Source organism: Corythoichthys intestinalis, chromosome 10 (genome assembly GCF_030265065.1).
Source record: "Corythoichthys intestinalis isolate RoL2023-P3 chromosome 10, ASM3026506v1, whole genome shotgun sequence".
Lineage (NCBI taxonomy): Eukaryota > Metazoa > Chordata > Actinopteri > Syngnathiformes > Syngnathidae > Corythoichthys > Corythoichthys intestinalis.
In genome coordinates, this window is record NC_080404.1 from 24,006,075 (window position 1) to 24,020,031 (window position 13,957).

At 42.5% G+C, this 13,957-nt stretch overlaps 1 protein-coding gene across 10 annotated transcripts in view; it reads right to left on the reverse strand.

Annotated features, from left to right (window-relative positions):
- Positions 1-13,957, reverse strand: part of marchf8 (membrane-associated ring finger (C3HC4) 8) — a 127,462-nt gene that overhangs the window by 91,536 nt on the left and 21,969 nt on the right. For 9 of the 10 annotated variants that reach the window (XM_057849254.1, XM_057849253.1, XM_057849251.1 and 6 more), the window contains exon 2: positions 9,613-9,808. In XM_057849254.1, the coding sequence (XP_057705237.1) occupies positions 9,613-9,717 (105 nt within the window). In that variant the 5' untranslated portion in view covers positions 9,718-9,808. Of the gene's footprint in view, positions 1-9,612; positions 9,809-9,958; positions 10,117-13,957 lie in introns of all 10 variants that reach the window. The other variant, XM_057849252.1, reaches the window with a different exon arrangement.

Here is a 13,957-nt window from a genome sequence, read left to right on the forward strand (position 1 = left end):
CGCTAGTCGGAGAAAAATAAACAATGCAATATGGAACTCTTGAAAGTAAATATTCTGCTCATCAACACTGAATAAATATTGAACATACAAATGTTGAGGGGCAGGCGACGCAGAAGACGGTTTCGAGGCGGTCTGGCCGACTTTTGATGCCGCACAGAGTTTTAGACTCAGGTGGAGAGAGCTAGCTGTGGCGGCTAGCTTCAAACTGGCGTCGATCACTGCGTTCAAGGTCTGCAAAGCCCTCCAGCCCGATTTGTTTGCCGTGTCCTACAACCAGCCAGTGGGAAGCCATAGCAGATTTCTGGCGTCTAGGGAACTTCCCAAATTGCGTTGGGAGGTTTGATTTTAAGGTTATCATAAAAAGCACCGAGGCACTCTCAATCAGTGATGATGTATCGTGTGTGTGAACTGTCTGTTATTGAAAATTAAAGATCAAAACAACTCTTGACACCAAATCTGTGCTTTATTCTTTATATACTTGAAGTGTGACACATAAATAAGTCACAGACTCACAGCAAACATATGTACACAGTAAATGATGAAGTGCACCAACCAAAAATACGACATAAAGTGATAAAAAGTTGGCAGTTTTTGGCCGACTGGGTCACTGCTTCGTGTGGCCACTCGATTCCGACCACCCACGTCTCGGTGGTTCTTCCATTTATTTATTTTTTCGATCGCCAACCTTGCCATTTGGCAATCACAATAATAATTTCTTGACGAGACTTGCTCTTCGATGATACTCCCGTCGGCTTGGTCCATTTTTGCGTGTAGAAAACAATGTTTGATTCTATTGTACAATGGCGGTGTTTTCGCGGTAAACCGGAAACAACAGTCTGAGCGGACCAATCACAGTCCGTTTTCGCTACGTCATACGCGTCTACGCGATGCGAAGGTTACAAAAATCGAGAGGTGCACGTCAGGCTACGGCGTAGGGTCGAAACTCGATTCTTCCTTGACGGCGTAGGTCTGACGCGGAAGTATAACTCAGGCTTACGACATAGCGAAAACGGACTGTGATGGGGTGGGCTGGAGGGCTTTGCAGACCTTGAACGCAGTGCTCGACGCCAGTTTGAAGCTAGCCGCCACAGCTAGCTCTCTCCACCTGAGTCTAAAACTGTGCAGCATCAAAAGTCGGCCAGACCGCCTCGAAACCGTCTTCTGCGTCGCCTGCCCCTCAACATTTGTATGTTCAATATTTATTCAGTGTTGATGAGCAGAATATTTACTTTCAAGAGTTCCATATTGCATTGTTTATTTTTCTCCGACTAGCGGAAGTAAACAAGCATGCCCCAAAACCGTACAAACATAACGCCACATCCCTCTAGTGGCTTGGCGGTGAATTACAGAGCAACGCGTTCCCTCACCGCAGAACTATTGAATGTCGAATGACGCCGTAGTCGCTACGCCGTCACCGCAACGCGGGAGTATAACTCAGGCTATACGCGTCTACGCGACGCGAAGGTTACAAAAATCGAGAGGTGCGCGTCAGGCTACGGCGTTGGGTCGTAACTCGATTCTTCCTTGACGGCGTTGGTCTGACGCGGAAGTATAACTTAGGCTTAAGACTTGTTCTAAGTGGGTGTTGACCTTCCCCAGGGCTGCGCTTTGTCATCAATACTGTTCACGATTTCCATGGACAGGATATCTAGGCGTAGTTGTGGCGGAGAGGGTTTACAGTTTGGTGGGCTGAGGATTGCATCAGCCTGTGATCTGCAGCACCCACTGAATCAGTTTGCAGATGAGTGTGAAGCGGCAGGGATGAGGATCAGCACCTCCAAATCTGAGGCCATGGCTCTCTGCAGGAAACCAGTGGATTGCCTTCTCCAGGTAGAGAATGAGGTCCTGCTCCAGTGAACAAGTTCAACTATGTCGGGGTCGTGTTCAAGTGTGAGGGAACAATGGAGCATGAGATTGGATGGAGAATTGGGGCATCAGGAGCAGTATTGCAGTCCCTCTATCGCATCGTTGCAACGAAGTGGGAGCTGAGCTGAAAGGCAAAGCTCTCCATCTACTGTTCGATCTTTATTTCAACCCTCACCTAGGGTTATGACCGAAAGAATAAGATTGCAGGTTAAAGCAGCCGAAATGGGTTTTCTCAGGCGGATAGCTGGTGTCTCCCATAGAGACAGCGTGAGAAATGCTGCTATTTGCAAGAGGCTTTGAGTTGAGTCAGTGCTCCTTCACGTAGAAAAGGAGTCAGTTGAAGTGGCTCAGGCATCTGTTGCAAATGCCACCAAGGCGGCTCCTTAGGGGGGTGTTCCTGAAACGTACAGCTGGGAGTAGACTTCCGTGCAGACCCAGGACTAGGTGGAGGGATTATATCTCGAAACTGGTTTGGGAGCACCTCGGGATCCCCCAGTCAGAGCTAGTTAATGTGGCCAGGGAAAGGGATGTTTTGGGTTCCCTGCTGAACCTGCTGCCCCCGCCACCTGACTTCGGATAAGCGGTTGAAGATGGATGGGTGGAAATCTACAGTATATGATCAAAATTTCAAAATACATTACAAAAAGCAAGTAAGAAAATGGATTTTTGTGGTAGGTGGGTCCCACATTTTTTCCCTATGGTGTGGCTCCTGGGGCGTGGCCTCCCCTCTGCCGGGGCTGCTGGTCGCGGGAGTGGGGGGGAAGTCAGGGCTCCGACCTTGCGCCGCCCCGTGGCGGCTGCTCGGCATTCTCCCGCCTCCGCCTTCCCCTCTCTTCTCTGACTGGGTACCCCCCCTGTGCTCCGTCACGGGTCGCTGGCTGGGCGCCGGTGTATCGGCTGGGTGTTGCCGGCTCCGGCGAGGGACCCTGCCCGGCCCTAGGCTTGGTGGGTCGATGGGCGTCCCGTGGCATGCAGTGCCGGTTGGGGGGCTGCAGCTTGGGCTCGCGGGCCGGGTGGGCGGACGGGGGTGGGGTGGATGTTGGGTCGGTGGTGCGTCCCCTTTTGCCATCCCTGAGGCCCGGTTGATGGGTGCGTGGGTGGCCCCGGGGGACCACCCTGGATCCCGGGGGGGTGACGATGGCTCCTGGGCTGCGGGAGGAGGGATGGGCTGCGCGGAAAACAGGGTCGGTCGCCAACGGGCTTACACTCACAAAGGATTCACACTGGGTTCTAGATCACAGAACTGATTTGTGTACACTCTAGCCCTTTCAATCAAACACCCTCACCCCCGTCCCCCTCTTTCACTGGTCAACAGGCCCCCACATGGTGTTAACCGGAAATACATTTAGCTGAAGATAGCACCAACATATTAGTAGCTAGTCTAGACGTTCAATGTATATTTTGCTGTTGTGTTTCTTTTCTTTCTTCTCTTGTGTTTCTTTTCTTCTGTTCCCCCATAACCCCTTCCTGTTCGCTGCTTTGTCATAATAAACAAGGTATTTTGAATGATCACAATGGGAGTATGTCAGACTCTAAATGTGAAACATTAAAACTGTTCAGACTATCCGGGCACTTAGACTTTCATTCTCTGTGTCAAACAGCTGAACAGGACAGGTTAAAAAAAAAAAAAAAAAATTCCCATTCAGCATAAAAAGATAAAGCCAAAAAATATATATATATATATATATCAACACGTTAAGATACTATTTACTCCAATTTAATGAAATAAAAGTATTGTAAAGCAAATATTTAATACAACAATGTAAATGAAATGTGAATATTGCTTACACAATTATAAGAAAGATATATTTAAAATACATCACTAAAAAGAAACAAACATTGTGTGTCTGTTTTTCTTTTTTTAAACACGCAAAGAAGGAAGTGTTCTGTTGGTGAAAACGAAAGCGACAGGAAGGCTGCGTCAGCTTTACGTCCTGGTTCTCACATCACTCATATGAGCAATTCAAATGTTGGCAACAAGCCCCGAGGCGGAGCGGAGACACTCAAATAAAGAAAAATGTGGAAAAAAGAAACTTGCTGGTTAGCCTGCCAACCTCTTGCCAAAAGCTGACTTGATAGCACGCTATGCAAAAGCTATGCAGCTTTATCAAAAAGTGCAACCGAGACCACCAAATGTTTTGTTGAGCGAGGCCGACGAATACGGGATGACTTTTTTGTTTTTCTTCTCTCTCTTGGTACAAAAACACAGATGAGCGCGAGATTCAGAGCTTGACAAATCAACTCCAGAGGAAGAAAACTTTTCATCTGAACGAGCACCAGACGGCTGCGGAATTTGAAGTAGGAGTTGTGTCATCTAAGTGAGACGGATAGCCACAAGCTGTGTGACTAAATTGTGGCCACAGACATATACACACACTCACAAACTTAAGAAAAAAAACGCAGCACAAAACACACAACAAAACGATTAAAAACAACAACAAAAAGCACACAAAAATCACAAGACAGAAGCACACACAAAAGAACACAAGTAAACAAACATCGTTCAAAAATAAATTAACACAGTCAATTATTTGAACTGCACATTAATCTACTAGTATGTTTATCATGGAGTTATTATAGATTCATATTTCACTAATATGAAAGTACATTTCAAATACTAGATTTGAATTTGTTATTATACAGAATCCAATTAGTACAATTCATCTCAGCTCAATTGGGTAAGACGTCTATTGCTGTCAGCGGCAGCCAATAAATCAATAGATTATTATTCCATGAATATGGCAATACAGTACAGTGCTACCTCGACATACGATCGCTAAAACACACGATCTTTTCAACATTTGACGTAAAATTTGACTCGCCATTTGTTCCTACATCCAACGACATCCTCGAAATACGACGATTTATGACAGCACCGCAGTTTCTTTGTTTTCCCACAAGACGGACGCACGGCGGATTTTCATGTGAGAGAAATCAACATGGGTTCCAAGAATGTTAGTGAAAGTGGTGAAAAAAAGGAAAAAGGTGAGGCTTGTCATTGAAATGAAGATGGAAATGATAGAAAAATATGAGCATGGTGGGTGCGTCAGTGAACTGGCTTGACAATACGGCCGTAGAATGTCGAAGATCTCGACGATCCTCCTCCGATCTCTGTTTGTCAGTCTTTATAAGTTAAGGTGACAATTATTATTGTAACATCACCAAAAAAATCGCCAGCTTCATCAGGTTTTTAAATACTTATTTCTAGGGCTGTCAAAATTATCGCGTTAACGAGCGGTAATTAATTTTTTAAATTAATCCCGTTAAAATATTTGACGCAATTAATGTACAAATGCCCCGCTCAAACAGATTAAGATAAGAGGACAGTGAAAGGTGTACATGTTGTGTTTTTCGGAGTTTTGCTGTCCTCTGCTGGTGCTTGGGTGCGACTGATTTTATAGGCTTCAGTACCCATGAGCATTGTGTAAGTAATTATTGACATCAACAATGGCGGGCTACTAGTTTACTTTTTGATTGAAAATTTTCAAATTTTATTAAAACGAAAACATGAAGAGGGGTTTTGATATAAAATTTCTCTAACTTGTCTTTTAAGAACTACAAGTCTTTCTATCCATGGATCGCTTTAACAGAATGTTAATAATGGTAATGCCATCTTGTTGATTTATTGTTATAATAAAGAAATACAGTACTTATGTACTGTATGTTGAATGTATATATCCATCTTGTGTCTTATCTATCCATTCCAACAATAATTTATATAAAAATATGGCATATTTTATAGATGGTTTGATTTGCGATTAATTGCAATTAATTGTGATTAATTTTTAAGCTGTAATTAACTCGATTAAAAATTTTAATCGTTTGACAGCCCTACTTATTTCAGAACTTGTGCAGCACAACATGCCTTCTGTCTGCCGCAGCTGAGCATGAAAAGTGAAAGTAAAAGATCCTCTCTCACTCTAGTACGTCAGCCACGTGGTGCGTTCAGGTACACCACGCAAAACACATCCGCCACATTAGAACCCAATTCGTTGCATTATTACAGGTATTATTATTATTATTATTATATTATTATTCTGATTTCTATTTATTATTTATTTGTTTTTGATCTGTGTAATTTCTATCTGCAATAGTACCAGTAGTATTTATTAAGGATTTAGTGTACGTTTTCGGGCTGTGGAACAAATTAATAGAATATAATGTAGGGGTGTGACAAAATATCGAAATGGGGATATCGATATGCTGCTGTCAAGAATCGAGATATCATTTTATAAATGTGTCAATGTTTTAAAAAAAGAAAAAAAAAAAAAAAAGAACCATCAAGTTGCTACCAAAATCTTCCACCATGATAGTGTCTCAGTTAACTCTAAGGCTGCCAGCGACGGTGCTCGACGCCCAATCCATTTAGACTGGGAACGTCCGTTCATTCAAAAACAGAGCATTCACAGTCATTTGGTCCGATTTTCGGGGCATTTGCAGGTCACTTGCTGTTCATTTTAGGGCATTTCCAGGTCATTTCCTGTTGAGTTTGAGTCACTGCCTATACATTTGGGTGATTCCCCGGTCACCTGTTCTGTAACTCAATATAAACAGAAAGTGACCCATTAAATACCCCAAAATCAACAGGTTACTGAAAATGAACAGGTGAATGATGTTAAATGGCCCAAAAAACTACCTCATTGCCTCGCATTGGCTGCCACTGACGGCCATAGACGTTCAATCCGTTTGAAGTGGGAGGGATGGCAGCGAATGAACATTCATTCGCTGCCATCCTCCCAGTTCAAATGGATTGAATGTCTACTAGTGATAAACTAATTCCAATTCACAGCAGAAGCTTGTTTTTCTGTTTATTAGTTCTTTGTAGAATATCCTACAATGATTTCCTGACAAATGTATCGGTAATCGTTGTATCGCCATGTCATCAGATCATCGTTATCGTGAGCTTAGTATTGCAAATCCTATCGTATAGTGAGGTATCAAGAGGTTCCCACGCCTAATATAATGTATTCTTATAGGAAAATCCTGCTCGACATAAGACCATTTCGACTCACAAACAAGGTCCTGGAACGAATTAACTTCGTATGTCGAGGTACCACTGTACATTTAAAAACAAAAGCTTCCCTATGACTTCCATCCAAAAGTTAAGAGCTCAGCAACCCAAGTGAGAATAAGCCTTTGAGTGAAGATAGAGAAGCTCCCGCGGCTTATTTGAGTCACTTCTGCACTTTCTCATTCTAGCGACGCTGATAAAAGCGCACTTTAAAGTTGAGTTTGGAGCTAAATAGAGCACCTTCGCAGCTAAATGATTCATTATCACCGCGTGGCTTTTTGTCCGCCTCGAGCCCGCAGCCATTTTCAAAGTAAACGCGGAGGAAAAAAGCGCCCCATCTTTTACAGCTTCGATTGCCGCTAAATTACGATGCGCATCCAGACAGACAATGCTCCTCTTTTAAACGGATGAATTCCTCATAGGTGAGGTGCACGTTGAGAAAATGTTAAATGCAAATGCTGACGTTAAAATGGGAATATGACACGTGGGAGGCTCGGAGTGGGAGAGACGAAAAAAAAACAAGCAGCCACCAGGAGCAGCATGCCAGAGGCCTCTTACGAACACCTGTTAGTCACGCATATTGTGCCTTAGAATCTCGCTTTGTTCCTGAGCTCTAAAATAGGAAGACCGTCAAAAACATTGATGGCACTCCATTCGAGCGAAACTGAAAACTAATGCCCAAATACGTCACAAAATGACACAGACTGTGCATTAAAATACACCTGTTTTTCCAGAAAAAAATAGTTAGCTTTCTGCTAATATACAATTAAAAACTCCATTCAGTCGCAAATGTAAATTAACATCGTGTGACAGTGCCAATCTAGGTAGATCTAGGTGTTGTGGTGTAAATGAAAAGTACTCAAAAAGGAATTTCAGTTTCCTGGAAAGTTTTCTATGTAAATGAACTTGTTCACTGCCATTGGCGGCGCTAGACGTCTAATCCATTTAGACCGGAATGGGGGGCAAATGAACGGACAATGGCAGTCGCTCAAAACAATATTCACACATACATAAATGCCTAAAAACAGAATTAATCTGATTTTAATCTTACCTAGAAATTGCTGCAAAAAGACCTCCATTTAAGGTATTCAAAACAAAAAACGAAGGCATACCGTATTGGCTCCAATATAAGATGGTGTTTTTTGCATTGAAATAAGACTGAAAAAGTGGGGATCGTCTCATATTCGCGGTCTAGACGTTATACCGATTCACGACGCTAGATGGCGCCAGATATCATTGAAGCAATGTTCTGTCATGACAGATCTCAGCTACGCTCAAGTTTAACCAGTTTGCATTATTCTATTGCAATGTTTTTCCTTATTCAGATTTGTTTCAAGACTACAGTAACAGTTAGACTTCACTTTGATGGTTACTGCAGTTATTGCAATTTTGTGGTTTTATCACAATAGATTGGTTTACTTAGATTTCAAAAACCAGAAGCCATTCATTTACAAATGTGATTGCAGTTTGGTTTACACACTTAAATGTTCAGATATTAAGATTTGAATCAGGCAAAATAACATGCTTTTTCTCTCAAATATATTGTTATAATTATTTGTTTCAGATGTACTGTAATTATTTTCTGTATTAAAATCATTTTTTTAATTTTTCAAACTTGAGTCTTGAAAAAGAGGGGGTCGTCTTATAATCAGGGCCGTCTTATATTCGGGCCAATACGGTATTTAACTCACCAACTGCCATTGATGGCAACAGTCATCCAATCTATTTTGACGCTCCCAACCCTCACGGTCAAAATGGATTCGACGTCCAGTGCTGTCAGTGGTATTCAAGGAGTTTCTCACAAATCAATATAAATTCACAAATGCCTCAAGAAAAAAAATCTCTATTCAATATTAATTCACAAATGCCTCAAGAAAAAAAATCTCATTTTAATCCACTTTAAAGTCATGACATAACTGCAGCAATGTAAAAGCAGAATTGATACATCAACAGATGTCCATCCATTTCGATGCTGCCCGACTTCCAGGTCAAAATGGATTGGAAAAACATGTAGCAACAAATCATTCTCAAGACTTCTACTACACTGCGTTACTGTCAGTAGATACAGTAGTACTCTGTGAAGCGCCGCTGCTACTAAGCTACTAACTCTGTACTTTCTGATATTTTCAATACAGATTCTTTCAAACAACCAGAACCGCTAACTTCTTTTGGCCTCCAGGACAAAACGGATCGGACGTTGGTGAAACTTGATCATTGGCTGCTAGCCATTTTCAAAGCATTTTGATGAATTTCTCAACAGGCAAAAACTTGGTGTTCCGCCACAAGCTCTAGACTGACAAGTTGGCCCCTCCGAGACGTATTTGTCAAAGAAATTGGGCTTCGACTCCCAAATCACTCTGATAAACAACCACAAAGAACACATACGATGCATTTTTAAAGCGTACAGCGCAAATAACTCCCTCGGCTCGGGCAATTGTGAAAACAACAAAAGAACAAGACTGCAAAATTAAGTCTCGCTGTCTAAAACCCGTCGATAACAAAAACATTTTACAGAATGAAAATTGATCAAACATTTCTAGCAAACAAAATATATTTGAGAAAACAAAACAAGGAAAGAAATGTTTCCATCTGATAAAAAATGGATACATTTCTAGAAAATAATTGAAAAATCATCATTTAATAGGGTCGACAGCAAAGATTCGGGCAAAATGTTTGACTTTTTTTTTTACAACACTGCAAATGTTCCCTGTCAATAGTCTGAGCTCCTCACATACCTGTTTGTCTTTGTCCTTGGCTTTTCCGCCTCCGCCGCCACCCGACAACCGTGACGAAGTGACGTCACGCGGGGTGACAGAAATCTGTTGCAGTTGCATGTTCATCCCAGCGGAAGCAGGATGTCAAAACGCTGAGACGATGGCTTCCTGTCCCGACGCCTAATGGACGGGCATTATGGCGTGCGACCGCAACGGCCTGCGGAGGACCAGAAAACACAGACTCAATGGACTGAACACATGCAAATCATTTTTAAAAGACTTGTGTGTTTCAAAGTCACGTCTTCACCAAAACGGACTTTTTCTCCTAAATCCTCGTTTTGTTAAGGCGGCAATTTTGCTCATTCACCTGAATCAGGAGGGCTGTTTCTCGACGTCCAATCCATTTTGAATGTCTTTTTGGTTTTGTTGTAAAGTCGGAGTTTGTTGCTTATGTGCTGAGGTGGTTTATTTTTTTCAAAAATTCCACACCACCATTTCCATCTTCCACCCCCGAAGAAACCAAATCTGTGCATTTCCAAACATACGTGGCCGGTATTCTCATTTGCAACATTTTGTATCTTCCCATGGAGATATGCTGTTGTTTTTTTAACATGATTCAAATTTGAAAACGATTCCAATTTGTACTAGGGGTGGGAAACTCTTGGTAGCTCACGATACAATTTGCGATACAAAGCTCACGATAACGATAAATCTCATGATATGGCGATACAAAGATTATCAATACATTGGTCAGGCAATCATTCTAGGATATTCTACAAAAGAATAAAAAGAAAAAAAAACTATCTTCATCCTTCTGCTGTGAATTCATCACTAATCAATTTTAACTGGCAGGGTGACAGCAAATGAACCACTCCCTCTTCAATGGCTGTCAGTGGCCGCTAATGCCAGGCAACGAGGTAATTTTGGGCCATTCAGGTCATTAACCGGTTGATTGTGGGGCATATTAATGGCGCCAGGAATGAATAGGCTGTGACTCAAACTCAACAGGAAATGACCTGTAAATTGTCATGTACCAATGTACCAGCATTTTGCAAGCATATTGCACCACACTCATGCATCACAAAGCTTCCATCACAAATACTGTGTACTCTTTCATGTCACAAAGAACAGCTGAGAACAGTATATAAGGCACGAACACCTAGCATTCAGTGTCAGGTCGTCAGCGATTCAGCAAACGTTTGCATGCCAACTAGCCATTACCGCTTGACCCGATTGTTTTCTTTGCCTGTCAACATCAATAAAATCCTGTGCTGCGATACGCAACTGGTTCCTCCGTCTCGTACTTGACAATAAATCCTCTAAAAAGAAAAAGTGACCTGTAAATGCCACGAAAATCGGAAAGAGTAACTGTGAATGTTCTGGTTTCGAATGAACGACTGTTCATTCGCTCTTTCCAGTCTTAATAGCTGGGTGTCGAACGCTTACAATGGCAGCCATAGAGTTAACTGAGACACTATTATGGTGGAAGATTTTGGTAGCACCTTGTTGGTTCTTTATTTTATTTTTCAAATTGAAAACTTTATTAAAACGATATCTTGATCCTTTTGGGATGCAAAGTATCACGATATATCACCATTTCGATATTTTGTCACACCCAGGGGGTTAATTTGTGCCGGATCAATATCCGGCACCTCTTGATTTTGGCCTCCCTGTGTTCCGGGACTTATTTGGGCAGGTCCAGTACCTCTCGTGTATAGAAATTAATAATATGTGGACCGGCGATTTCCGTGGCTCGCTCGTCATCACTCCTACATCCGGTTCTTCGTTCGGGGAGGTGGAGTAGTGTAGTATAAAAACACAGAGACGCCTTGGATGGCTGTTGCATGGAGACTTATTAACTAAAAAAAAACCTTTAGCGAAAAGAAGTAAGATGGCTCGAAACGAGTCAGAAAAGCAACAAACGGCAATGAGAGCAGCTGCAGCGATCATGCTAACGGGTGCAGCAGGAGGCTAGCGCCGCAGCAGCTAGCCAGGTTCACGGACAATCAGCCAAGCCAGGGCAGGAGGCTGCTACCATGGCAGCAGCTGGTCAGGTTCAGCGCCACCCGGAGTGGGGGCCAGCTATAGCGCCAGCAGTCAGCCAGGTGGACCACCAACAGCCGGAGCAACAGGCCAGTACCCTGGCATCAGCTAGCTCGGTAGAGCAGCCGAAACAAAAGGCGGGAATCACGACATAAGCTGGCTTTCAGGAAGATTCAGAAGGAGAGGAGAGCGCACTGAGCGGAGAAGAATGTGGGATATCCAGCGGCAGGTCAGTGGTGGGATGCACAACTGTTTGGACAGCAGCTCAGTTCAAGGTGAATGCAATAAAGTAGGCGACACCGTTTTGAATTATTTTCAATTTATTTGCTTACATGGGCCTATACAATAATTACAACCGTGTTATTGGAATAAATTATTATAGATAATGAATTAATGGATAAATATGTTTGTAAACCACAGACTCAAGGCACGAATATAATGGCGTAGTGATACATTTGGTGATGAGGCCTTAGCGATGTATTTATCGTCTAGCCATGTTTTATCGTGATTAATACACGGCAACTGACCAATCAGAGAGCTTCCTCAAACCCTCCCGTTATTATAATAAATAATAATAATGGGAGATTTGTGTTATTTATTGTAATCTCTGATTTTTTTTTAATGTTTTACAAGTTAGACCTGTTGAGAAACTAATTGGTGACTGTGTACTGTAAGTCCCACCTGTGGTTATGTGGGCAACTGCCCGTGCTGTGCAGAGTATAGCCTAAATAATTGTAAATTAATTTCATAAGATTGATACCATGGATATTATCTGAAATTGAGGCTTGTAAGTCCCACAGCATGTCAAGTGGGCATTTGTGTGTTGTTTTCAACACCATTTTCTGCGTATGTTCCGGGACCTGTGCCCGTCTCGTCATCCCTGCGCTGTAATATGTGCTTAGCGTTCCGGCACCATATGATTTACAAATTAAGCACTGGTCACACCCCTAATATTTACAAGGATACAGTCTACATACAGTGCCTTGCAAAAGTATTCGGCCCCCTTGAATCTTGCAACCTTTCGCCACATTTCAGGCTTCAAACATAAAGATATGAAATTTAATTTTTTTGTCAAGAATCAACAACAAGTGGGACACAATCGTGAAGTGGAACAACATTTATTGGATAATTTAAACTTTTTTAACAAATAAAAAACTGAAAAGTGGGGCGTGTAATATTATTCGGCCCCTTTACTTTCCGTGCAGCAAACTCACTCCAGAAGTTCAGTGAGGATCTCTGAATGATCCAATGTTGTCCTAAATGACCGATGATGATAAATAGAATCCACCTGTGTGTAATCAAGTCTCCGTATAAATGCACCTGCTCTGTGATAGTCTCAGGGTTCTGTTTAAAGTGCAGAGAGCATTATGAAAACCAAGGAACACACCAGGCAGGTCCGAGATACTGTTGTGGAGAAGTTTAAAGCCGGATTTGGATACAAAAAGATTTCCCAAGCTTTAAACATCTCAAGGAGCACTGTGCAAGCCATCATATTGAAATGGAAGGAGCATCAGACCACTGCAAATCTACCAAGACCCGGCCGTCCTTCCAAACTTTCTTCTCAAACAAGGAGAAAACTGATCAGAGATGCAGCCAAGAGGCCCATGATCACTCTGGATGAACTGCAGAGATCTACAGCTGAGGTGGGAGAGTCTGTCCATAGGACAACAATCAGTCGTACACTGCACAAATCTGGCCTTTATGGAAGAGTGGCAAGAAGAAAGCCATTTCTCAAAGATATCCATAAAAAGTCTCGTTTAAAGTTTGCCACAAGCCACCTGGGAGACACACCAAACATGTGGAAGAAGGTGCTCTGGTCAGATGAAACCAAAATTGAACTTTTTGGCCACAATGCAAAACGATATGTTTGGCGTAAAAGTAACACAGCTCATCACCCTGAACACACCATCCCCACTGTCAAACATGGTGGTGGCAGCATCCTGGTTTGGGCCTGCTTTTCTTCAGCAGGGACAGGGAAGACGGTTAAAATTGACGGGAAGATGGATACAGCCAAATACAGGAACATTCTGGAAGAAAACCTGTTGGTATCTGCACAAGACCTGAGACTGGGACGGAGATTTATCTTCCAACAGGACAATGATCCAAAACATAAAGCCAAATCTACAATGGAATGGTTCAAAAATAAACGTATCCAGGTGTTAGAATGGCCAAGTCAAAGTGCAGACCTGAATCTAATTGAGAATCTGTGGAAAGAGCTGAAGACTGCTGTTCACAAACACTCTCCATCCAACCTCACTGAGCTCGAGCTGTTTTGCAAGGAAGAATGGGCAAGAATGTCAGTCTCTCGATGTGCAAAACTGAT